At 53.0% G+C, this 26,443-nt stretch overlaps 1 protein-coding gene across 6 annotated transcripts in view; it reads right to left on the bottom strand.

The window, feature by feature from the left end:
* Window positions 1–6,311: 6,311 nt before the first annotated feature.
* The window catches only part of IGFN1 (immunoglobulin like and fibronectin type III domain containing 1), a 33,138-nt gene continuing 13,006 nt past the window's right edge, over window positions 6,312–26,443 (bottom strand). Inside the window, exons 1-17 of one of the 6 annotated variants that reach the window (XM_047705565.1) lie at window positions 24,163–24,211; window positions 22,888–23,082; window positions 21,787–22,185; window positions 21,517–21,624; window positions 18,766–21,084; window positions 18,138–18,262; window positions 17,065–17,206; window positions 16,436–16,738; window positions 15,612–15,911; window positions 14,914–15,087; window positions 13,754–13,882; window positions 11,625–11,927; window positions 11,219–11,307; window positions 9,800–9,995; window positions 8,761–9,060; window positions 7,684–8,016; window positions 6,312–6,824 (exon numbers count right to left, since the gene is read on the bottom strand). In XM_047705565.1, coding sequence (XP_047561521.1) covers window positions 6,811–6,824; window positions 7,684–8,016; window positions 8,761–9,060; window positions 9,800–9,995; window positions 11,219–11,307; window positions 11,625–11,927; window positions 13,754–13,882; window positions 14,914–15,087; window positions 15,612–15,911; window positions 16,436–16,738; window positions 17,065–17,206; window positions 18,138–18,262; window positions 18,766–21,084; window positions 21,517–21,624; window positions 21,787–22,185; window positions 22,888–23,082; window positions 24,163–24,205 — 5,472 coding nt within the window. In that variant the 5' untranslated portion in view covers window positions 24,206–24,211 and the 3' untranslated portion in view covers window positions 6,312–6,810. Of the gene's footprint in view, window positions 6,825–7,683; window positions 8,017–8,760; window positions 9,061–9,799; window positions 9,996–11,218; window positions 11,308–11,624; window positions 11,928–13,753; window positions 13,883–14,913; window positions 15,088–15,611; window positions 15,912–16,435; window positions 16,739–17,064; window positions 17,207–18,137; window positions 18,263–18,765; window positions 21,085–21,516; window positions 21,625–21,786; window positions 22,227–22,887; window positions 23,184–23,967; window positions 24,212–26,443 lie in introns of those variants that run through there. The other 5 variants (XM_047705562.1, XM_047705564.1, XM_047705567.1 and 2 more) reach the window with 5 other exon arrangements.

Below are 26,443 nucleotides of genomic sequence, written 5' to 3'. Positions count from 1 at the left end.
CATAGATGGTTTTTATCAAGTCTGATGATCTTTGTCTTTTAACTGGAGAACTTGACTTATCTTATTTGTGATTACTGATGATTTCTACTTACTCATATTTGTTCTAGTATTTTTGTTTCTCATCTGTCTTCCTCCACCTCTTTCCATCTTCTCTTACTCCTCTTCGTCCTCTCCTCCTCCTCTCTTACTTGCCCTCTTTTGGATTGATTGAAGTTATTTTACTCATTCTGTATTTTGTTTGAAAGTTATATATTCCGAGTCTATTATTTTAGGCATTACTCTAGTTATCCCCAATATATACATGTAAAGTTTAAAGATAATAAATATCTTTCTATATTTTATTTCTGACCGTTTTCCAAATTACATCTAATTTTTTTCCAGGATTATAGTTTCTTATTAAATATTATGATTATTATTACTTGCAGCCAGTGCTTTTTCATTGCCCAAATATTTAAAAATCCCTTTGCTGGTCATTCTTTCTTGCATCTCAGAACTTATTTCTAGAATCATCTTTCTTCTATCTGAAGTGTATAATGGAAATTATTCTGAGTTTGTTAGTAGTAAATTCTCTGTTTCTGTTTTTCTGAGAATGTCTCTTTTGACCTCATAATAATAAATGCAGAAAAGTAAAATTACTGTATCACTGAGAGATTTATACATGTTAAGGCTCTTGATACATATTAATTAATTTTTCTGCATATAGACCAGCAGTGTATGGAAATTTATATTATTTGACACACTGGATAATTCTTTTTCTTTTTCTTTTTTTTTTTTAAAGATTTATTAATTTATTTTAGAGAGCATGTGAGAGAGAAAGCATGCAAGCAGGGTGAGGGGTAGAAGGAGAGGGAGAGAGAGAGAGTTTCAAGTAGGCTCCCCACTGAGTGTGCAACCTGATGCAGAGTTTGACCTCAGGACACTGAGGTCATGATCTGAGCTGAAACCAAGAGTCGGAAGCTCAACTGACTGAGCCACCCAGGCACCCCTAGAAAATTCTTTTTAATGCTCCCTAAACTGTGTTGTAATAAATGACACATAATTGTAAAATCAGCTTCATATTTTTTTAAGATTTTTTTTTTTTTTTGAGAGCGAGAAAGTGCGAGAGAACATGAGAGGGGAGAAGGTGAGAGAGAGAAGCCGACATCCCGTGGGGTTGGGCACCTGATGCGGGACTCGATCCTAGGACTCCGGGATTATGACCTGCGCTGAAGGCAGTTGCTTAACCAACTGAGCCACGCAGGTGCCCCCTATTTTTTTTTTAGATTTTATTTATTTATTTGGGAGAGAGTGAGTGAGAGAGAGAACACGAGCAGGAGAAGGGGCAGAAGGAGAGGGAGAAACAGACTCCCCGCTGAGCAGGGAACCCGATGCAGGACTCTATCCCAGGACCCTGGGATCATGACCTGAGCTGAAGGGAGATACTTAAACAACTGAGCCAACCAGGCACCCCTGCTTCATTTTTTTTTTAAAATAAACTACATGTTTCCTTTTTGTGCAATTGCCCATTACAGAGTCTTTTTCTTATTGACTTATAAGAACTCTATTTATTGTTAAATTTTTGACTGTCATATATCCTGTTTTTTTTTTTTAATTAAGATTTACTTATTTGAGAGAGAGAGAGCACAAGCGGGAGGGACAGATAAATGAGTTTTTCTTAGTTGATAAACTAAATCCCTCGTGGAGAGTAAGAATCAATGAGTTAACATTTAATTCATTTTATCGGCTCATTGCCCCAAATATGACACCCTGCCTTCATCAAGCTTTCTGAGGTTCTGATCTAAAGAACTGCTATCTTTTATAGCACAAATCATCTGAAGGAAAAGTGGTCAATGATGTATTTTCTCTTTCATAGTTCAAATAACTGTAAAAAGAAGAGGGGAGTTTTGAGGGCAGAGATAAAAGGTGCCTAGTCTTCTTGCTGGATTCCAGATGAAATCTCTTCTTCTAAATCATATCCTTTCACTTCATGAGACTTTTTCCTCCAACCTTCCCCATCGCACACTTTTTAAGACTTTAGACTCATTGATCTTCTAAAGCTCTTGATGGCACTTGGCCGCCCCCTAGTGGCCAAATCCTCTACGTGACAGAAGTCTTCTGCGATGCTGGTGTTCCGGTGGGAAGTGTATTCTTGTTTGTAACTTACTTTGGAACGTGTAAAAAGACAGAGGTTGGATCAGTGGATGAGTAGAGAGATGCGTGGGTGCTTACATACATGATGAAGCAGGTCCAGCGATGCTAACTGTAGAATCCAGGGGGATGAACGTAGGGGTCACTGCACCATTCTTTCAGCTTTTCTGAGAACATTTATATAATAAAACACTGGATAAATATCTCTCTGGTAGGCTCTGGGAAACAGGAAGGAGAAATAGACTTCTTCAGATGAGAAAATGCATTGTCAAGAGAACTGCAGCAGAAGGAATGTTCCAAGAAGTTATTATTTTTTTCTTTTTTAAAGATTTTATTTATTTGACAGACAGAGATCACAAGTAGGCTAGGAAGCAGGTAGAGAGAGGGAGGAAGCAGGCTCCCTGCTGAGCAGAGAGCCCTACGCGGGTCTCGATGCCAGGACCCCGAGATTATGACCCGAGCAGAAGGCAGAGGCTTTAACCCACTGAGCCACTCAGGTGCCCCCCAAGAAGTTCTTTAGGTAGGAGAGAAACGATAGCAAATGGAAACCCGGAATGACACAAAGGAGTGAAAAACATGGTAAATGGTAAATATGAATTGGTTTTCCTCATTAAAAATATCTTTAAAAGACAAGTGAGTTTTTAAAGCAGAAGTAACCACGTATTTGGGGTTTATAACTTATGTAGACGTAAAAGGCATGACAAATAACACAGACAGTGGGAGGCGGAAATGCAAGCCCCCTGGTGAACTTCTTGCTCTGTACGGGCAGAGGCATATTATTTGGAAGTAAATTGTGATAAATTAAAGGTATATATTTTACATCCTATACAAATCCCCAGTTTTGTTGGCTATGTCAACATGCCTTTCTCAGTAATTGAGAGAACAAATGGAAAGAAAATTAGTAAGGATATAGAAAATTCAAACAACCATCAACCAACGTCACTTAATCGACGTTTGCATAACCCTCATTGCAACAAAAGCAGAATGCCCATCCTTACAAGTGCACAGAGAATATTTAACAAGATAGACCACATTTGGGGCTGTGAAACATGTTTCATTAGATTTTAAGAAGGTAAAAATCATAAAAGTGTGTTATCTAATTGCAGTAGAATGTAAGTAGAAGTCAAGAAGGGATAGCTGGAAAATCTCACCTACTTCAAAATTAAACAACACAGTTCTAAGTAACCCATGGGTAAAAGAAGAAGTCATAAAGTAAAGTGGAAAATTCATTGAACTGAATGAAAATGAGTACATGTGTCTAAACATGTGGCTATAGCTAAAACAGCAGCGTTTAAAGGAAAATTCACAGTGTTCAATGCTTGTGTGTTATAAACGAATAAAGTTCTAGAATCTGTGATCTAGGATTTGACCTTAACAAAAAGGGAGGAAAAAGAGAGCAAGTTAAGCCCAAAGTAAGCTGAAGAAAGGAGATAACAAAGATAGCATTAATCAATGAAACTGAAAACAGAAAAATAACAGAAAATCAATGAAACCAAAAGTTGGTTCTTTGTAAAGATCAATAAAATGGACTAACCGGTAGCCAAACTGATTAAGAATGAAAGAGAGAACACACAAATCCCAATACTAAGAATGAAAGAGAAGATATCACTAGAGATCCTACAGACAGTAAAAGGATAATAAGGGAATATTACAAACGACTTTATGCAGATAAATTCAACAACCTGGATGAAATGAATAAATTCTTTGGAAGTCATAAATTACCAAAGCTCATTCAAGAAAAAGTTAATAGCCTGAATAGTCCTATATGCCTGTTAAAGAACTGAATTTGTGGTTACATCCTTCCCATAGAAAATTCCAGGACCAGTGGCTTTATTGGTAAATTCTGCCAAACATTTGAAGAAGAGACTATATCAATTCTATACAAACTTTTCCAGAAAGTAGAAAAGAAGTAGGGAAGACAGAATCCAAAAACAGACCCATACATATATGGTTAATTGATTTTCAATGAAGCCTCCAAGGTAATTCAAAGGGGAAAAGAAAATCTCTTTGTGAAAATGGTGCTAGGCCATGTGGATAATCAAGAAAGAAGAAAAGAAAGCCTCAACTGTCACCTCACACCACATGCAAAACTGCACTCAAAAGGGACAGATGTAAAAGAATTCAAACCATAAAACTTCGAGAAGAAAACAGGAGAAACCCCTGTGACCTTGGGTTAGGAACTGGTAGTCTTAATTTACAAGTGAGGACTCAGTCATAGAACAGGATAAGGAACTTCCTGAGGTCACATAACTAGTTAGGGAGCAGAACTAGCCTTTAAAAACTTAAATTCATACTCAGATTTAATGTACTTGACTGGCAAGGGTTTTGAGCTTTGAGTGGAAATGAATGAAAATACCCACCATGGCTCCCTTCTCCTTCACATTCTGCTCTGTTCGTAGATGTATGCAAGCCCCCTCCCATGTGGTTTCACTCGCCCCAGATGTGAGCACTGCTGTCCATCACCACACAGACCACTGCTTCCCACTGTCCTGGGCCGAGTTGCAGTCCCTGAGCCCGGCCCGTGCTCATAATGTTCTCCCCTTCTCTGCAGGCCCACTTCCTGCTTATCCTTCAAGGATGCTGGTACCTCCTTTGGGAAGCCCTCCTTGATGCTCTCAGCCTGCAGGTCTCCCCTCCTCTGAGGTCCTCTGGGCTTTCTAGTGCTTCTGTGAGTCTTATCTCCCTTGCAGAAGGTGGGCCTCTTGCAAGCAGGTCTCATGTCTGTGTTGTCTTTGCATCTCCCTGCACGGCGCCTGCTCAGGGTCGGTTGAATGAATGAATGTATCTTGAGAAGCCATCATGGGTTAGGGTCTTTTGTCTTTGGATCTCCTTGGAAGGTCAGGCCCCCATTCCACCCTTAGAAATGTAGAAAGGGCTCTTTGCTCATCCTTGTTCTGTGAGTCCCTGTTCAGGGCCAGGCAGGGCACAGACACTGGGTCATCCCTTCTGTGCAAACCCCCTCTCCTCCCGACACCACAGTCTGAGCTGAAGCCCTGTCCTTCCCGCACTGCAGGACCCCACAGCACAAAAAGTGCTTAGGAGAATGGTTCATGTGGGCCGAGGTGTTCAGCCACTGCCTCACAGTTTCTAAGAACTTCTTTCTTTGCTCCTGGCCCCACTCTGGCCTGCTGCGGTAACAAGGCAAAGATGGCAAGAGAAAACCCAAGGAAAACAGCTCTCTCTTGTAGGTTTCTCTGGGGAGGGTAGGAATGAGCCGTGGCCTGTACAAAGTCATCTAATCCATCCCCCCTGCCTCTGGGAGCACTCTTGGTCTCGTTTGGGTGGACAGTTCTCTCTGGCATCCAGAGATAACCCATTCCCAGGCTACGTGTTCCCATGCCTCAGAAATGTGTTTTTGACACCCACCCTATATCTCCCCTTGTGGCCTGTGCTTCCCTCTTCCTGTGTCTGCAGTCAGGTGTGAGAGGAGACAGGGGAAGGCAGAAGCCTGCATCCCAGCCTCGGGAGTAAAGAGCACGTGGTGTCAGGCCACAAGCTAGGCCTTGGAGCCAACACACTGGGACAGAGTGAGGCTCAGCCTTCCTGGGGCTCCCTCCTTCCTTCTCACCCACAGGAACTCTGGAGTGTTTCCTGGGAGCCTGGGAGGTTCGGGGACCTTGAGGAAGGAGAAGGACAAGAGTTTCTGTGGGAGGTCACATAGAGGTCCTTCTCTGGAAAGGGAGGCGTCCCATCCTGTGTGTGACACCGGAGAAGCAGGGGCTGTGGATGAGGTGAGCAGGCGCCCACAGAACCCTGAATGAGAGCCAAATCCCCACGCATGTGGTGGTTTCCCTCAGTGCCTTCTGACAGGGTCCCCGCGATCACATCCTGGAGTAGGGTTTTCCTCAGCCCAGACTCTCCCTGGCCCCAGGAAGGGACAGACAAACAGCGGTCTCAGGCAGCCCTGGCTCCGGGTCCCCCACACTCTAACACCCAGAAAGCCTCTCGCTCTGTTGCTTACAGGATTTTTGCCAGCGGCGTGAGGGACATATGGGTGAGGAGTGAAGGGTGTGTCTCTCCTCCATGCAGACCCTCCAACCCCGCTCTGATTTCCTGCCCTCAGAAGCAGGTGCAGAACCACTGGTCCTCCCTGTGGAAGCCTGGGGTGAAGGCTCTGCGGTGGGAATCTTTCCTGCAACACACCAGCCCCAAGTCAACTTGCAAGAGATAGGCTTGTGTTTGCCTAATGTTTTAATGATGAAAAGTACAGAAAGCACACCCTCCAGACACCCCTGGGTCCCCTGGCCCTCACGCAGCTCCTCTGACCTCCTCATTCCTCCCTCCTGTGCTCACAGCAGGCCCAGCTCTTCTAAGAACACGCTTCTGGAAAACAAGGACTGGGCCTCACTCTGGCCGACGGGTTCACTCCGGATCTCTTGCAAGAAGTAGAGAAGAAAGAAGCCCCCATGGAGAGAGTGGAGGAGGTTCACGGTTAACGTTCAGGGACTTGGCTTTGGGGTGGAGAGGCTGAAGGTCGCCCCTCTTCTTCTTTTTCTTCCCCTAAGGACTCCATGCCCTCCTGCTCCTCGCTCCTGTCTCCCTGGGGTTCCAGGCATGACCAGTGTCCTCCATCCTTTAGGACTGTCTCTCTGGGCCAGTGTGGGTGTCAAGAGCGAAGTTTCAGGAATCTGTCATCATCCACAACCGTCGAGCCAGACAGGACTATCCCGGGGTGAGGTGGTGTTAGGAGCTGGATTCTGCAAGACAGGGAGTACTTGGGGCAGTCAGGCTGGTCCCGAAAGAGCAGCTTGCCCCACCCCCACCCCCCGTTCCGTGGCAAAGGTCATGGTCAGTCCCAAGGGCTCAAGTCCAGAGACAGCACGCACTCTCTGAGCGTGGGCCAATTCCTCCCCTGGCAACCAGCCCCCGAACACTTTTCTGAAAACAGCCTTTTCAGGACAAGGTGCGTGCACGTGCTGGGGCACCTGGCAAGTGGCTTCCCGAGGGCCTTGGCACAGATTCGAGAAAAGATGTTCTGGGTCAGTGCTGAAAGGGCCATTTTTGCATAAAGATCAATTCTGAATAATTTAAAATGTTTAGGGGTTACTTTGTTTTCTATTCAAAATATAAGCTGTCCTAAGTACTCTTAAGGAAAACTGTTTTCTTATTAACATAGGTTATTTGCTTTACTGAAAAAGAGACTACCAGTAAGACAATCAGCAAGGCTTTTTGGGCACAAAATGTCTATGTCCGGGCATATTTATGAAGGTAAAACACAGAAGACAGAAGAGGCCCCTTCATCTCTCATCTTGAAATGTGTTGCAGGCCATACTGGGAAGCTTAGGCTGGGGAGGCATCGTCCCTAAGCCAAGAGTTAGGTGAATTAGTCCTCAATGATCTAGTTAATACCACATTTTGCAGGTGGGTAAATCAAGGCCCCAGGAGGCCGAGTGATGGATGGCCAGCTGGAGTCACAGAGCTCTGCAGAGCCACGGGGGTTAGAGGACCCCGGTATCCTGACCTCCAGCCCAACCACCCTTCAGGGGACAGGGAGGGCTCCCTGAAGGTGGCTGCTCCCCGACTCTCCTTCCCCTCCCCCCCCCGCCAGGGCAGTACCTTCACCTGTGACAATGAGGGTGGCGGTGCTGACAGCCTGACCCAGCGCGTTCTCCGCCACTGCCTTGTACTGGCCGCTGTCCTTGGGGGAGACGCTGGGGATGACGAGGGAGCACACACCCAGCACGTCAGTGCTGTACACAGCAGGGTTTCCGGCCAGGCTCTGGTCATCCTTGAACCAGGTGACGTGGGGCCTCGGCCAGCCCTGCACAGCACAGCTCATGCAGCACTCGCAACCCTGCGGCAGCAGGTGGGTCCGCAGCCCCACCAGGAACCGGGGCTTCTGGCTCAGGTTAGGCTCCCGGTAGCTTGGAGCCTTCACCGTGAACCTGTCTGTGGCAGAAACCAGGGCGAGAGGGAGAAGGGTCGGTAATCAAGGAAGGGATGGCCGAGGCACAAGTCAGGGTAACCGGTTCCTGGTGGAACTTAGGCACTTTCTGGGTCCTTCTGCCACATTTTACTGTCAATTTGGCCCCCACAGCTGGACTCACCTTTTTATCCTTTTCTTAAAATACATTTGGATTTATTTTTCTATAAGCTAACACCCATTCACTGAGAACAAACTAGAATGTGTAAGAAAGTCAAAGCAGGAAGGAATCAAAACCAAGCATAATGTCACTGCCTTCAGTGACCAGAGCTAACATTTTGGTGTGGAACCTCTCAGACATTTTTGTGTTTTAGAAATATGGAATCACACATTCGATTTTATGATCTGCTTTTTCTAGCGATTACTCTGAAGGCCCACATCTGTTTGATTGTAAAATACACTTGGTTTTCAGAGAAACATTAACCTCTCTTTGCCGTATGGCCTGCTGCTGATTTGAACCTCACCCAAAGGCATCCTGGACACGCAGACACCCACAGCCCTCTGCCCTCTCCAGACCCACCCTGAGTCAGGGACACAGAGGGTAGCAATGCAGGTGGGTTGAGCCAGCTGGGAAGCTGGGCAGGTGGGGAGGACGGCAGGGTAACAGCTCTTGGCCTCCACCTTCTGGTGGGGCTAGTGACACGTTAAGCTGCACTGGGCCACCTCTGCCAGGGCTGCCCCAGATGCAGCCCGCGTCCCCAAGAGCTCACCTCGCTGCCGGGGGATACACCAGGGCTGGCTGGTGTCCGAGGGCAGGCTGGCCCCCAGCTCGTTCTTGGCCACCACCCGGAAATGGTACTCGCGACCGGGGAGCACGCCCAGGAGGGTGAAGTGGTTGGTGTGCACGCGGTCGGCCTCCTGGCGCCAGGGCCCGTGCATGGAGGAGCGTGTCAGCACCTCGTAGTACAGGGGGACACCCCCAGCCTCATCTGGAGAGGGCTCCCACTCGGCCGTCACTGTCCCGGGCACGTTCTCCTGCAGGCGGATGGGCCCAGGTGCCTTCGGACACGCTGCACGAGAGAGCAAAGGCAGCTGAGTTTGGGGGGGACCCAGCAGGGCACCCCAGAATGCCCACAGGCTTCTTCATGACCCTCCCCAGGTCCCCAAGTCTTCTGGGGTCCTGGGGAATGCAGTCTGGCCATGTTGGCAGCTGGAGCCAGATAGAGGTCCGCTGGGGGTGTACAGTGATCTCTAGGGCATGGAAAGCCTCTCCAACAAGAGTCATTTGAAATGACTCTGACTTGTAAGTAAAATGACCAGGACATGGACAGTGGAGGGGCTTTCACAAGACCGAGTTGCAGAGGCCCCAGTTAGCCACTGGTCGTTTCTGTGTTCCAGAAGCTCCTCCAGGGTGAGCAGGGGCTGTGCAGGAGTCCCCGTGGGGAGGGCAACAATTATCCTGTACAAGGACCACACACAGTCCTTCCGAGGCTCTTTCAAGTGAGGTAATGGTGGGGACTGTCTCTGCTCACTGATAGTCCCAGATGGGGGAAGGGCCATGGCTTAACGGTCCCTAAGTTCTTGGGGCAGAAGAATAATGGACATCACCCCCACCCCGCCCCGCCCCAGACTCTCCCTCTGCCTTTCTTCCTTCTTTTCCTCCTGCTCTCAGGAAGGGCTGGTGGTGTTGTCCCCTGTGTACCCAGGTTTGGGAGAATAGCTGAGACATGTGACCAGGACAGCTGGAGAGCTCCATGCTTTGGTGAGTAGCAAGCTGGTGTCAGGAGCCCCTGCCCGGGCCGGCCTCACCTGCCACCCTGAGGGAGAAGCGGTAGAGAGCCTCTGTGCCCTGCGGGCTCCTCAGCAGCACGGTGTAGACGCCACTGTCTGAGAAGCTGGCCACAGGAATCAGAAGCTGGGTGAGGCCCTCCTTGGTGGAGGTCACATTACTTTTAAGCAAGGGCAAGCCGTCCTTCAGCCAGGTCACCTCAGGCATGGGGACAGCCTGGGAAATGAGAGGAAAGAACAGTAAAGGGGGGACATTTCGTGGGAGGGATGGCATTGAAGCTGGGCCTAAGGTATAAGTGGGGAGAAGGGCATTCCCAGGGGAGAAATGTCTGAGCAAAAGCACAGAGGTGGGAGATGACTACCTAGGGAGAGATTGGTTGAGACAGGGATCCAGGGAGGGATGGGAGGGGGTGTGGGGTAGCGAGGAAGCAGGAAAGGGGGAGTAAGGCAAACCGCCAAGTCCCCGTGAGAGCCTCTGGCACCGTCACACTGGGCATCAGAGTCAGACGGGGATGCGGACCGTCACTTACCTCACAGGAGTGTTCTGAGGATTGAAGGAGTTAATAATACATGGAAAGTATAGAGAACAGGGCTGAGGAACACTCAGTGTGTGTATGAAATATTTTGTCACATTACCTCATATTATAGTCTAATAGTTAAGAACATGTAATTTAGAATTATATCTGGGTTTGAATCAGGCGCTGCTGCCTATGAGTTCCCACAGAGATGATGATGATGATTTTAATAATAGTAACAACAACAACAACAATTAGTACTAGATAACACAACTGGGTTCTTGCCATATGTCAAGCACTACTTATGTGCTTTCACGGTATTAATTCCTTGAATCCTCAGAAAAATCCTTGGAGAGAAGTTACTGTTATCCCCATTTGACAGATGAGGAAGCTGGAACACAGAGAGGTTAAGATAGTTGTCCGAAGTCAAACAGCTAGTGAGTAATGATGCTAGAATCTGACCCAGGCCCTCTGTGATTCCAGCCCCCACACTCTACGGCTCTACTATCCTACAGAAAAGGTGGTGTTGGTGGAGGACCATCCCGAGTCAAATGCAGTTCATGTGCCTGTACACTACTCATACTCAGGATTTTGTAAAGTCAAAACGGACTGTCCGTGCTGCAGCCGCACTGAATTCCCAGACTGAGGAGAGAGGAAAGGGGGCGTCAGAGCTTAGAGGCGCAGTAACAGAAGTGACCACTTGAGGGAGGTGTAGATGAGCGCAGAATGGCCACCCAGTGGCCTGGTGTGGATCCTGTCTTCAAGGAGGACTCTTCCATCCTCACTCTGGCTTGATTTCCAGCACAAGACTGGGCCACCAGTCGGGGACCAAAAAGGGGGGGAAGTGAAAGAGAATCACAGGGCTGACTCTGGCTCCCTTGGCCACTCTGAGCCCCTCTCCCCACTCCCCATTAGCTATACTCACTTCAAAGGAGACAGGCACACGGATGGTCTCCCCAGCTCTGACCATCAGCGAGTCCCGTCTGCTGGAGTCCATCAGGAACTTGGGACGGACTGGAACACACAAGATGGCTTGTTACCTCCCTCCACACTTGGGCCCCTCCACACATACGGGTGGCATGACCCAGGGCAAAGCCCTTTGACCTCAGCTTCCTGATTTGCAACTTGGGGGTAAATATCACTAATCCTCTAGGATTTTTATGAGTTGTAATGAGAAAACATTTCTGAATGGGCCTGCCTCGTCCAGTGCCTCGCTCCCTAACAGGTGCTCGATCAAGGGCATATCATTAAACCGGGAAGAGGATCCTAGCTGCTGCTCAGATGTCCCGCTCAGGAAGGGCCTTTGGGAAGCGGAAGGCGATGGCACTCACCAGCAACGGGCATGACTTGCACTAACGTGTCCAGGGAGGTGGGCTGGCCACGGCCTCCATCATTGACAGCTGTCACCCTCACGAAGTAGCTCTCTTGGGGCCGAAGCCCTTTGGCAGTGAAGTTGGTGACTGGCACAGTGCCCTCGTGGCAGGGGCTCCACTGCAGACTGTCTGAGCCACGCAGCTCCACCACGTAGCCCTGGGCTGTATCCCCATCCTGCGTGTCTGGCTGGGCCCAGCTCAAGGTGATGCTAGTGTGCGATGTGTCTGTGACTTGGAGGTCCCGCACAGGCCCGGGGGGTCCTGGCCGGGCACCGAGGGAAGATCAGGAATTCCGTCACCCTCTCTTGAGGGAGGCCACTCCATGTGGCTGTTCATTAGTTTTCCTGTGGGGGGCTGGGAATTTCTTCACCCACCTGTTAGCCCACTTCCCCTAACCACCCTTCTGTAATTCCTGAAATCTGGCATATTAGTTGATGACTCCCTGGGCTCTATGATCCCCGAAGACTAGAATTCTGTATCTTTTGATTCTGAGCTCTAAGTTCGTCAGGACTGCCTTGTGGCCACTCAGTCCCTTCTTATTTTTTACCTGTTAAGTGGGAAGGAAAATAACACAGTCCCTACCCAGCCACCGGGGTTTTGGAACAAAGGTATAATGTGTGTAAAGGGCTTTGTCCATTGCAGAGCCGTCTACTCAAGCTGGCTGCACAGTGGACTCTTGTGGGAAGCCTTGAAGACCCTGGTGCCCAGGTCCCATCCCCAGAGGCGTGGCTGGGGTGCAGCCCAGGCAGCTGGAGTTTTAAGAGCTGCCCAGGTGTTTCTAAATCTGGGCTAGGATAGTGCTTCTCTTAAGTTTAATTTGTTAAAGCCACTGGGAGATTTGATTAAGACTACAGATCCTAATACAGAAGGCCTGGGTGGGGCCTGAGACTCTGCATTCCTAAAAAGCCCCCGGGTCAGGCTACCGGTCGGTGATCATACTCAGCAGCTAGGGCCTAGGAACGGTCGTGATCCGGGCGGCTGCTGTAGTCACTGCTCTGGCGGCCTGCTGTCCCCACTCCCTATCAGTGATCAGAGGGAGAGAGGCAGATAAACTAGGATGGGGTGGGTCCCCTTGCCAGGAGTAAAATGCATGGGTCCGCTTTCCCCTCTGCATTCCACACTCTGCCCTTTTTAGGACTAAAACTTAGACACCATTCGATCTGTTAAACTTGTACAATGTTCTATTTTTTTTTTTTTCTGGATTCATTCTAACAGCCCAGGCCCGTACCGTGCACCAGGCCCTGTAGGGATACAAAGGTGCTCTCAAGGTGACCATGTGGCCAATCCGGCAAGTGCCAGAAATGTGCTACTGCCTTGATGGCTTGTCACTAGCTGGCTCATAGGGCTCATGAAGCCTACAGAGCAGCATTTCCTAAGTCCTATGCCTCGGAATGAGGTTTTTGAAGGGGGTTTTGTGAAGAAGGTATTCTCTACTCAAATTTGGAAAATGTGGCTCAAAGTAGGACAGGTCCCTTTCCTGTAGGTCTTGGAAATATCACAGGCTACGTGTTAGAAACATCTTTGATCACAGATTTTTTTGACTGTTTACATTGTTCTCAGCATGTCTATTGACATCTGTCTGTGCTGGATGTCTGAAATCACAGAGAGGGAAATGCAGTTCTAGACCGGAAGCAGAGGCCATCATTTTTTACCTAGTTCCTGGCACAATGTCAGCCATTGTGATTAAAGGCAATGAACAAAGATCTGCTGGATAGTTAGGAATGAGGTTCCATGGTGACCTCCCGCCTGCCCCATGGTGATGACAAGCCCTCACTGGGGTGGGTGGACGTTTATCGGATGAGAGCAGGTGGGCCTGACCTGCCCAGAGGCTGAAGAGTGAGTTAAGTGATCTTGGGAAGAGATCTTCTAATCCCCACTGCCTGGCCTCTGTGCCTGTTTGATCTCAATCCTCCAGGGCCCCTAAAATACACCTTACTCCAGAGGCCCTTTGACCTTTGTCTTCCAGCCTTCCTGACCATGGCCTTCAGGACCAACCCTGACCTTCTTATAGCCCCTGTCTTGTCCCACGGGCTCCAGAGCTATCCCCTGCTCGTCCCCCACCCAACCTGGGCTGGCGTTCTACTTACTCATGGGATCCCGAGCAAAGACGGCATCCGATGGAGGCCCAGGCTCTCCGGGGCCAGAGGGAGACACAGCTGTGACCCGAAACTCATACTGACAGCCCTGTCGCACGTCTGCCACGGTCCACCTCCTCTCTGTGAAAAGCCCACCCCACGTTTGTCTGCCTGTGACAGGACCAGACCATGGGCACACAGATGGCCTCGTGCCTCCAAGCTCTGGAAAAGACCAAGCCTAGGGCCCCGACACATTCCTCCTCTCCAGCCAGCTGGTTAGGGGTGACTCGGGGGTCTCAAAGGTAAAAAGAGCAATGCTCAGGGTGTGAGAGGCCTCATTCCCTGTCTGGTTCTGCCACTAACTTGCTGGGTAGTCTTGGACAAGTGCCTTAATCTCTCTGGTTCTCTCTGCCTTGCAGACTTCTAAAGGTTGTTACAAAACTATATAGATTTATAAATAAGACAGAATGACTAGGAGAGTGAAGTTGGAAGAGTGCCCTTAGTTCACCACCCTCTTTCCAGAGATGAGGATCCTGAGGTCCTAAGTGGCACAGCCCTGGCTAGAAACCTGGTCTCTTGACAACATGCTCGGGGCTTGGGATCTGTTCTTTCTTCTGCAAACGTTGGCTTGGATGTTTCTCAGATCTCAGAAAGCAGTTTCCTGGAAACTGTAGAGAAGTGAGTAGGACAGGGAACACGTCTTCTCATCTTATGGATGAGAAAGGTAAGATCCAGAGAAAAGAGCACACTGCCCGAGGTCAAGGCCAGAAGGAGACGGGTTAGGGCTAATAGCTCCAGCTCTGGCTTCTGTTCTGAAACTTCTGTTAAACCAGGGTTTCCTAGCCTTGGCCCTATTGGCATTTGTAGCCAGATAATTCTGTGTTTGGGGACATGGGAATGGGACAGGGGCATGGCCCTGTGAACTGCAGGGTGTCTAGCAGCATCTCTGACCTCTTCACACTAGTGCTACCCCCCAGCTTCCCGCACTTCAGTTATGACAACCCCAAATTGCCAGACAATTGCCAAATGTCCCCGAGGGGTGAACCTCCCCAAGAGAGACCTGCTGTACTAAAGGGACTGGCAAGCTGGTGGCACAGGGCCCTGGAGCCAGGAGGTCATGCAGGGAAGCTGTGGAGGCCAGGATAAAGCAGTGTCCCTTCAGGCCCACTCACCAGGCACGGGCTGGGCATTCACTGCTGTCCAGGCGCTGCTTCCCTTCTTGCGCTTCTCAATCAGGTAGCCCAGGATGTGGGCACTGCCAGGGCCCCGAGGTGCCGTCCACGTCAGCGTGATGCCCTGGCTGGAGGCCGACTGGATGGCTGGGCTTGAAGGGGGCCCGGGGATAGCTGGTTGGGGGGTAGGGAGAGAAGGTGCAGGTCAGCCCCAGAGGCCAAGGAAAGGTGCCAGTTCACAGCTAGGTCCTGGGGGACAGCGAGTGGGACACCTGGGAGCAGGCCACACTGTTCTTTCCCAGGCGGTGTCAGGGGTGCTGAGCCAGTCTGCCCTAGGACACTGTTCTGGCTGTGGCCTAGGAGCCTTAGAGGCAGCCCGGAGGCCCCTCAGCCTCAGGTCTCCTGACAGATGCTTCAGAGGGAGTGCATCTGATGGAGGATGGTGACTGCCCCACCCAGGTTCCTGAGAAAGTGCGCTCTGCGTGTCCACCCCAACTCCTGGAGAGCCCTGGCTGGGAGAAGACCCCATGACCCTTGTTTCCTGATCACCTGCCAAATCTCAAGTGAACCTATGCAAGGAGTCTCCACAGTGCTCTCTACGAGGGCCCCAAGACGCCCCCCAACCATTGCGTCCCTCAGTGTCTGGGGCAGCCCTGCCCACCCTCTGGGGAATGCTAAGTCCCGGTCCATCCTCTTACCCTCAGGAGCCACCAGCACCTCTGTGGACTCCAAGGCTTCCCCAGCCCCCTCAGAGGTCACAGCTCGCACCTGGAAGGTGTATTTCCTGCCCTGCTCCACGTGGGCATCGGTGAAGGTGGTGCTGCCGGCAGGGGGCTCGCCCACCTTCAGCCAAGCGGTCCGGCCGGCTTGCCGCCTCTCCACCACGTAGTGCTCCACGGCCCGGCCCCCGTCGTCCTTTGGGGGCCGCCAGTGGAGGCAGACACCAGCCCCCCGGCGATCCTCTACCTCCAGGGGACCTTGTGGGGCCTGGGGCTTGTCTGGGGTCCCACCGAGAGGGGTAGGAAGAGAAGGGGGAGTCAAAGGAGCTGGAGGGGAGAGGTACGAGACCTCCCCCCTCATTAGCGGATAGGCCGGCTACAGGGTGGAATGCCCAGAGAGCCTCGGGCATTACCTGGAGGTATTCCCCCCACACACACACCCCCAGAGGTGACCGGGAATGCATCCCTGTGGCCAGTACAGGTACCTGCTCGGTTCTCTGGCCACGGGCAGTCCTAACTTGCTGGCACCGCTCAAGGCTGAGGGCCACCATCCCACCCCAGTGGTCCCCCACCCCACCCCGGGCCCAGTGCCTTAGCTCCCAGAGAAGAGCCACCAGCCCTGTCTTCTTCCTAACCAGTCTGAGGAGGGGAGCCTCCAAGGTGGAGTAGGTTTGTATCTTAGAGAACATGCAAATGAGGGTCGGGACTGGGGGGCACACACTGGGCCTGCTCTTGCCAGCGGGGAGGCCCCAGAACCCTGGGAGCGCTCGGGCCTCGGCTGGGGAGAAGGCTGGGGCTGGCACCTATAACTTGCAGGGTGATCTCAGCCTGCACAGAGCCGCCTTCGCTCTTCAGTGTCACGCGGTACCGGCCACCGTCCTTCCTGCCGGCGCTGGGGAGGCACAGCCGCGTGAAGCCTTCCCTCAGGGCCACCTGCGCCCCCTGGCGGCGGCCGCTGTCCACCACTTCGGTCCCGTCCTTCTTCCAGGAAGCCTGAACTGGGAGGCGGCTCTGGAAGGGGATCTTCACCGTCACCGGCTTCCCAGCCTTGACCACCAGAGGCTCTCTCAGTTTCTCTGTCACATCAGCAGCGATGACGGGGCGATCTAGAGATATAACAGGGCCAGGGAGTCAAAGGCAGCCTGGGCGCTGTGCACCGGGGGTGTGGGGAAAGAGGACCCGGGGGGAGGAAGTGTAGGCTGAGATTAAAGACCGCCCCCCGTGAGGACTGTGGAGGGGATGCATGGGCTTCGTCTGCAGCAGGAGCCACCAGGGCTAGACCTCCCCAAGGACTTCCTGACAAAGAATAGGGAGGATATGGCTGCCGTTTTAGAAAGTCTTTCTCAGACTGAGGATGAGATTAGGCACTGGCTGCAGACCCCCTGGAGCAGAAAGCCTGTGGAGCAGGGGCGGGGGTGGGGCTGAGCCTCACCGTGGACACTCAGGGTGGCCTCGCTCCGCTGGTTGCCGGCTACAAAGGTGTACCTCCCAGCCTGGGTCCCCTGCACATGGGCAATGAGGAGCTTGTGCACGAGACCATCTTGCTCAAAGACGACTCCATCCTGGGTACTGAGCTGCAAACAAGAGCCATGGAGGAGACCGTCATCCTCATCCTGCCCAGCTCCCCCAGGCAGGGGGAGGAGGGGGAAGCGGGGCCCCTTACTAATGCAATGTAGGAACTGTAGTAACAGCGGCGTCCAGGAAACCCTTGCACGCCCCAGGTGCACGCTAGTGCCCTCCAAGCTCAGCACCTCATTTAGTGTTGCAACGACCTTATGTCAGTATTATTATTGGCCCCATCTTATAGGTGAAACCAGAGGTAAGAGGCGGAGCTGGGATCTGAAGCTTGGTCTAGTGGGCGCCAAGGCCCGCGCCCTAGACCACCGTGATGTCATCGGTCCTCCTGAGAGGACAGCCGTGGCAGAAGACAGAAGGGCTATAGGACAGAAGGGCTGTTCCGAGAGAGGAGAGGTCCTGTCTGGCTGGGTTGAGGTGGTGTTTGTACCATGCCTTGAAGGACAATGGAATTCAACAGGTGTTGGGACACAACAGGCATTTTAGATGAGGAGGAGGCATCTGGGAGAGGAAGGGGCGTGTCCAGAGGGAAGTGAAGAAGGTACACATCTACCTAAAAATCCGGTTTTATTTTAAAAACATCAATATGCTGGCTATTTAGACAAATCACAGGGTAGGTGCTCTAGTAATATGAAGAATGAAAAATCTTGGGGTGCCTGGGTGGCTCAGTCGGTTAAGCATCTGCCTTTGGCTCAGGTCACGATCCCGGGATCCTGGCATCAAGCCCAACCCTGCGCTCCCTGCTCAGCCTCAGTGGGGAGTCTGCTTCTTCCTCTGTCCCTCCCCACCTCCCCGGCTTGTGCGCTCTTATTCTCTCAAATAAAATCTTTAAAAAAGAATAAAAAATCTTTCTTGCAAAGTCTCTACCCTCTACTCTTTACTGCTTCACTCCGCCCCAATAAACTGTCAGTAAAGCATGGGGGGCAGTACCTTGACTCCATCTTTAAACCAGGCACCGGGGCCCAGGTCGCGGGTGAGGGTACAGGAGAGCACAGCAGCCTCTCCCTGCTGCACTTCCGTGTCAGCCAGGCCCTGGGAGAAGTAGCCCCTGGGGCCTGGAGAGACAAGAGGGAGTCGGGGGCTGGTCACCCAGGATTTCCGCCAACACCCAGCCTCCCAGACCGTTGCCTACACTGAGCTCTGGGAGGCCACCGTGTCCTGCCAACTGGGCTGAGCCCGTGCCAGCCAAACCAAAGCTTCCATTTTTCTCCACAGGACCTAGGGTGGTGTGGGGGACCTGGGGTGTGAGGTGGACGAAGGGTCCCCCTTGAGTACGCAGACAGGAAGTCTGAGTAACCCACAGGGTGTATTTCAACAGCTCCAGGTCTTTGGACATAGACTGTTAAGACAGAGACCCAGAGACCTCTCGGCCCCATGCGGTCTGGGGTCCACCTGCATAAGGAGGAAGGGGTTTTCCTGGATGGAAAGAGATCCCTGAAAATGGGGAGCACTGGCAGGGACAATCCCCTGAGGCTGGAGGCAGAAGTGAGACTGACGCAGTCATCCCTGTCCCCCTTGGCTCTACCCCACCGGAGCCATTCCCGTGAGAAATACCTACCTTGGGCCTCCTTGGAGAAACCGTCAGTGCCAGGCTTGTGTCTGGATCTGGGACTCTGGGTGGCGTCCCTCCCCTGACCACAGATGTCTGACCTGCTCTCCAGGCCACCTCTCCTGCTGCCGAGATGACTTAGGGGCTCCCAACTCTGGTCTTCGTGCAGAGTCACCCTTCTGCTCTCTCGGTCCTCTCCTCCCAGTGGCTGCCCCGAGGCTCTGGCCTTGTCTGTTCCCCTTCCCTTTGCTGTTCCAGCCTCCACCCCCAACCATCTCTGAGACCTGCTGAACTGGCCAGGCCTTCTGTCTGACCCTCCAGACTCTTCTGCTCCCCATTTCTCATACTCCTTTAGGGTCCCTGGACCTTGGGCTCTGTCATTCTCAGCCCCCAGGGACCCCTGATATCCCAGGGACCCTCTTTCTCCTCTTTGCCCTTTGTCTAGCTGAAAGCCCAGGCCCTGGCTACCCCCTGATCTGTCCATAGAGTCTTTTCCGCCCAAGGGACCATCTAGACGATTCCAGGCTCCCCGAGGCCCTAAATCCCCAGGTTTTTGGGTGAGACTCTTCTCCCTATCAGTGAAATTCCCCTTATCCAGGATGCCTGAGTCCCCTGAGCCAGTAGATCTGCCCCTTCCAAGACCTGAAAATTTGCTATCTAGGAACCGTGGGTCTTGACACTGACCAGCCCCTTCTTGGCCTGGAGCATGCTTTATGATTTCTTGGCTCCTGGGCCCACCTTCATATCCCACTCCAGCCTGTGTGCCCATTACTCTGAACGTCCCTGAAGCATCTTTGTAGCCCACCATTTCTCCAGATCCTCCTAAGCCTCCCCTATAATCTGCCTCACTTCCTGACCCCAGTCCCCTAGCACCCTCCAAACCATCCCTAGGGCCTGCTTCATCTCCTGACCTGAGTCTCCCAGAACTCCCCAAACCATCCTTATAACCTGCCTCTCCCCCTGACCCAAGTCTCCCAGAACTCCCCAAACCATCCTTATAATCTTCCTCTCCCCCTGACCCAAGTCTCCCAGAAACCCCCAAACCATCCTTATAACCTGCCTCTCCCCCTGACCCAAGTCTCCCAGAAATCCCCAAACCATCTTTATAACCTTTGTCACCTCTTGGCCCAATTCTCTCAGACTCCCCCAAGCCATCCCCAAAACCTGCTTTACCCCTTGCCCCCATTCTCTCAGAACCCCCCAAACCATCCTTATAACCTGCATCACCCCCTGACCCAATTCTTCCAGACTCTACCAAGCCATCTCCATAACCTGCCTCACCCTCTATCCCCATTCTTCCAGAACCCCCCAAACCATCCTTATAACCTGCCTCACCCCCTGACCCAACTCTTCTAGGACCTCGCAAGCCATCCCTATAACCTGTACCTCCTGGCCCCATTTTCTCAGAACCTCCCAAGCCATCCACATAACCTGCATCACCCCCCATCCCCATTCTGCCAGAACCCCCCAAACCATCCTTAAAACGTGCCTCAGCCCTTGACCCAATTCTACCAGAACCTTCCAAGCCGTCCCCATAACCTTTCTCACCCTTTGACCCAGTTCTCCCAGAATCCCCTAAGCCATCCCCATGACCTGCTTCATCCTCTGTTCCCATTCTCCCAGAATGCCCCAGACCATCCCCATAACCTACCTCATCCCCTGATCCAATTCTTCCAGAAACCCCCAAGCCATCCTTATAATGTTCCTCACCCCCTGCCCCCATTCTCCCAGAACCCATTAAGCCATTCTTATAAGCTGTCCCACCCCCCATCCCCATTCTCCCAGATTCCCCTAAGCCATCCCCATAACCAGCTTCACCCCCCATCTCCATTCTCCCAGAACCCCCCAAACCATCCCTATAACCTGCGTCATCCTTTGACCCAATTCTCCCAGAGTCTCTCAAGCCATCACCATAACTTGCTCCACCACCTTCTCCTATTCTCTTGGAACCCCCCAAACCATCCTTATAACCTATCTCACCCTTTGATCCAATTCTCCCAGAATCCCCCAAGCTATCCCCATAACCTGCCTCCCCCCCTGACCCAATTCTCCCAGGACCTCCTAAGCCTTCCCTATAACCTGCCCCAACCCCTGACCCCATTTTTCCAGGACCTCCAGAGCCATCCCCATAACCTGCCTCATCACCCATCCCCATTCTCCCAGAATCCCCCAAGCCATCCTTAGAACCTGCCTCACCCCCTGACCCCATTCTCCCAGAATCCTCCAAACCATCCTTATAACCTGCCTCACCCCCTGATCCAATTCTCCCAGGACCTCCTAAGCCATCCCTATAAACTTTCCCAGCCCCTGACCCCATTTTTCCAGGACCTCGTAAGCCATCCCCATAACCTGCCTTACCCACCATCCCCATTCTCCCAGAATCCCCTAAGCCATCCGCATAATCTTTCTCACTCTTTGACCCAATTCTCCCACAATCCCCCAAGTCATGCCCGTAACCTACCTCACCCTCTGCTCCCATTCTCCCAGAATCCCCGAAACCATCCTTATAACCTGCCTCAACTCCTGACCCAATTCTCCCAGGACCTCTTAAGCCTTCCCTATAACCTTTCCCAGCCCCTGCCCCCATTTTTCCAGGACCTCCTAAGCCATCCCCATACCCTGTCTCACCTCCCATCTCCATTCTCCCAGAATCCCCCAAACCAGCCTTATAACCTGCCTCACCCCCTGACCCAATTCTCCCAGGACCTCCTAAGTCATCCCCATAACCATCCCCAGCCCCTGACCCCATTTTCCCAGGACCTCCTAAGCCATCCCCATACCCTGCCTCACCCCCCACCCCCATTCTCCCAGAACCCCCCAAACCAGCCTTATAACCTGCCTCACCCCCTGACCCAATTCTCCCAGGACCTCTTAAGCCTTCCTTATAACCTTTCCGAACCCCTGCCCCCATTTTTCCAGGACCTCCTAAGCCATCCCCATACCCTGCCTCACCCCCCATCCCCATTCTCCCAGAAGTCCCCAAACCAGCCTTATAACCTGCCTCACCCCCTGAACCAATTCTCCCAGGACCTCCTAAGCCATCCCCATAACCTTCCCCAGCCCCTGACCCCATTTTTCCAGGACCTCCTAAACCATCCCCATAACCTGCCTCACCCCCCATCCCCATTCTCCCAGAACCCCCTAAACCATCCTTATAACCTGCCTCACCCCCGGACCCAATTCTCCCAGGACCTCCTAAGCCATCCCCATAACCTTCCCCAGCCCCTGACCCCATTTTTCCAGGACCTCCTAAGCCATCCCCATACCCTGCCTCACCCCCCATCCCCATCCTCCCAGAACCCCCCAAACCATCCTTATAACCTGCCTCACCCCCGGACCCAATTCTCCCAGGACCTCCTAAGCCATCCCCATAACCTTCCCCAGCCCCTGACCCCATTTTTCCAGGACCTCCTAAGCCATCCCCATACCCTGCCTCACCCCCCATCCCCATTCTCCCAGAAGTCCCCAAACCATCCTTGTAACCTGCTTCAACTCCCGATCCAATTCTCTCAGAACCTCCTAAGCCATCCCCATAACCTTCCCCAGCCCCTGACCCCATTTTTCCAGGACCTCCTAAGCCATCGCCATACCCTGCCTCACCCCCCAACCCCATCCTCCCAGAACCCCCCAAACCAGCCTTATAACCTGCCTCACCCCCTGACCCAATTCTCCCAGGACCTCCTAAGCCATCCCCATAACCTTCCCCAGCCCCTGACCCCACTTTCCCAGGACCTCCTAAACCATCCCCATAACCTGCCTCACCCCCCATCCCCATTCTCCCAGAACCCCCTAAACCAGCCTTATAACCTGCCTCACCCCCTGACCCAATTCTCCCAGGACCTCCTAAGCCATCCCCATAACCTTCCCCAGCCCCTGCCCCCATTTTTCCAGGACCTCCTAAGCCATCCCCATACCCTGCCCCACCCCCCATCCCCATTCTCCCAGAACCCCCCAAACCAGCCTTATAACCTGCCTCACCCCCTGATCCAATTCTCCCAGGACCTCCTAAGCCATCCCCATAACCTTCCCCAGCCCCTGACCCCATTTTTCCAGGACCTCCTAAGGCATTGCCATACCCTGCCTCACCCCCCATCCCCATTCTCCCAGAACCCCCCAAACCATCCTTATAACCTGCCTCACCCCCGGACCCAATTCTCCCAGGACCTCCTAAGCCATCCCCATAACCTTCCCCAGCCCCTGACCCCATTTTTCTAGGACCTCCTAAGCCATCGCCATACCCTGCCTCACCCCCCATCCCCATTCTCCCAGAATCCCCCAAACCATCCTTATAACCTGCCTCACCCCCTGATCCAATTCTCCCAGGACCTCCTAAGCCATCCCCATACCCTGCCTCACCCCCCATCCCCATTCTCCCAGAAGTCCCCAAACCATCCTTGTAACCTGCTTCAACTCCTGATCCAATTCTCCCAGGACCTCCTAAGCCATCCCCATAACCTTCCCCAGCCCCTGACCCCATTTTTCCAGGACCTCCTAAGCCATCCCCATACCCTGCCTCACTCCCCATCCCCATCCTCCCAGAACCCCCCAAACCAGCCTTGTAACCTGCTTCACCTCCTGATCCAATTCTCCCAGGACCTCCTAAGCCATCCCCATAACCTTCCCCAGCCCCTGACCCCATTTTTCCAGGACCTCCTAAGCCATCGCCATACCCTGCCTCACCCCCCATCCCCATCCTCCCAGAACCCCCCAAACCAGCCTTATAACCTGCCTCACCCCCTGACCCAATTCTCCCAGGACCTCCTAAGCCATCCCCATAACCTTCCCCAGCCCCTGACCCCATTTTTCCAGGACCTCCTAAGGCATCGCCATACCCTGCCTCACTCCCCATCCCCATTCTCCCAGAACCCCCCAAACCAGCCTTATAACCTGCCTCACCCCCTGACCCAATTCTCCCAGGACCTCCTAAGCCATCCCCATAACCTTCCCCAGCCCCTGCCCCCATTTTTCCAGGACCTCCTAAGCCATCCCCATACCCTGCCTCACCCCCCATCCCCATTCTCCCAGAACCCCCCAAACCAGCCTTATAACCTGCCTCACCCCCTGATCCAATTCTCCCAGGACCTCCTAAGCCATCCCCATAACCTTCCCCAGCCCCTGACCCCATTTTTCCAGGACCTCCTAAGGCATCGCCATACCCTGCCTCACTCCCCATCCCCATTCTCCCAGAACCCCCCAAACCAGCCTTATAACCTGCCTCACCCCCTGACCCAATTCTCCCAGGACCTCCTAAGCCATCCCCATAACCTTCCCCAGCCCCTGCCCCCATTTTTCCAGGACCTCCTAAGCCATCCCCATACCCTGCCTCACCCCCCATCCCCATTCTCCCAGAACCCCCCAAACCAGCCTTATAACCTGCCTCACCCCCTGATCCAATTCTCCCAGGACCTCCTAAGCCATCCCCATAACCTTCCCCAGCCCCTGACCCCATTTTTCCAGGACCTCCTAAGCCATCGCCATACCCTGCCTCACTCCCCATCCCCATTCTCCCAGAACCCTCCAAGCCATCCTTATAACCTGCCTCACTCCTTGACCCAATTCTCCCAGAATCCCCCAAGCTATGCCTATAACGTGCCTCACCCCCTGCCCCTATTCTTCCAGAACCCCCCAAGCCATCCCCATAACCTGCCTCACCCCTCATCCCCATTCTCCCAGAGCCCCCTAAATCATCCCTATGATCTGCCTTACCCAATGAACCCATTTCCTCAGGAGTCCCTGAATCTTTCCTATAGTCTGCCTCATCTACTGACCCCATCTCCCCAGAAACCCCAATACCATCCTTATAATCTGCCTCACCCCCTGACCCCATTCCCCCAGACCCAAGACCCTTTGACCTTCCTCTATAAGCTGTTCTGCTTCCAATTTGCTGAGACCCTGGAATTCCTGATCCACCCCCATGACCAGGCATGCCACCAGGCCCATAAGCTCCTTGGCTCTCAGAACTGGCTCCAGGTTGAGGAGCCAGCTCCTCGGGGACCTTGGTATCATCCCAATGACCAGCTCCAGCTCCAGGTACCCTAGCACCAAGGCCCCTGGTCCCAACCCCATCATTCACTTTGTCCCCTGCCTTCAGATACCTCTGCTCCATGGCTTCCCCAGGGCCCTCTTCATGGCCTCCTTCTCCAAAGGCCCCCAGAGCCCCTGAGGCTCTGAAGTCCTTGTAGTCTCCAGTCTGACCCCAAGGCCTTATTCTTCCAGAGACCCCTGGTTCTGCTTCTGCATGTCCTTCCCTAACAGCCCCCATAGTTGCCAAGGCCCCAAGGTCACCTCTCCCCACAGACCCCACTGTCCCAGGGCTCCCTAGGCCACCGCTGGAACGATGCCTTCCCCCAGGGCCAGCATCCCCCTGCGCTTCGGATGCATCCCTGGCCTCCCGAGGCATCCTGGCTTCATCGCTGGGCCCTCTATCATGGCCACCTGAGCCATTCTTGAGATTAGCAAGTCTCCCAGACCGCCGTATTGCAGGACCATCACTATCTCCGTTTCCAGACCACATTCCGCCAGACACACCTGAGCCATGCGTATAACCACCCCCTTTCTCAAACTCTGTTCCGCCAGGTGCCCCAGAAGCCACTCTGCAACCAGTGCCATAACCAAATCCCATTTCTCCTGACACTGCTGAGCCGTCTCTATAGCCAGCCCCAGTTTCAGGACCTACTCCTCTAGTGTACCCTGTGCCATCGCCATACCTAGATTCCATCCTCCCTGGACCTCCTAAGCCTTCCTCGTAGCCTGTCTTACCTCTGGGTACTTTTCCTCTGGAGTTCCATGACCCATTCCAGAAATCTGGTTCAGAACCCATTGTCCCTGGACCTTTTAATCCACCAGTGTCTCCTAGTGTCTTCCCAGAACCCTGAGCACCCAGGCTTGGAGACCCAATTAGCTTGTGGCTTCTGGCATCCACCCCCTGACCAGACCCCATCAGTCCAGCCCCCTGGGTACCACCCACACCACTTTCCCCATCGCCAGACCCCAAAAGTCCAGGCCTGTGGTTGGCCCCAGTTTTGCTGAGGCTGGACCCTGTGTCATCCCAAGGATCTGTGCTCTCAGACTCTATTCTGCCAGCATCCTCTGCCCCCCACTGACCTGCTGGCCAGCCTTGGGAACACTGGGAGCTTCCAGAGCCATCCCCTGACTCACCCAAGTCCCCTACTGTCTTCTGGCTCTCCCTTCCCCTGGACCCCTGTAGGCCCTTCTCCCAGCCCCTGGGACCTCCTGGGCCTGTGGGGCTGGTTTTGTAGCCCTTTCCCCCACCCACAGACTTCCCTGGGCCTTGACCAGCTGTCTGTAGTGACCCCTCAGCTTTGGCCTCAGGCCCCCCTCGTCCCAGGAGGAAACTTCTGCTACCAGATATTGACGGTTCCTGGGAGTTCTTTCCTTTAGGTATCTGCCCTCGAGACTCCCCTGGCCCCCAGCAGCCCTCTTCTTCCCCATCATCAGCATCTCTGCCTCTCTGAGAGCCCCAGGACTCAGGGCCTATGCCTGTCTTGGAGCTAGAAGCTCGTTCTCCAGGATACTCCTGGGCCCCAGGACCACCCGCCCCACTGCTGTCTCCAGCTTCCCCCAGGCCAGTGCCCCTGCCCCACACTGCCCTTGTGGCTCCTCTCTGTCTTCCCCTGCTCAAATCACCCCCTCCCTCCACCTCACCCAGGTTTTTCCCCTGCAAAAT

The sequence above is a fragment of the Lutra lutra genome, chromosome 15 (genome assembly GCF_902655055.1).
Source record: "Lutra lutra chromosome 15, mLutLut1.2, whole genome shotgun sequence".
NCBI classification, from domain to species: Eukaryota; Metazoa; Chordata; class Mammalia; order Carnivora; family Mustelidae; genus Lutra; species Lutra lutra.
The sequence above is the reverse complement of the archived record's forward strand: the minus strand, read 5'-3'. Positions and strand labels throughout refer to the sequence as shown.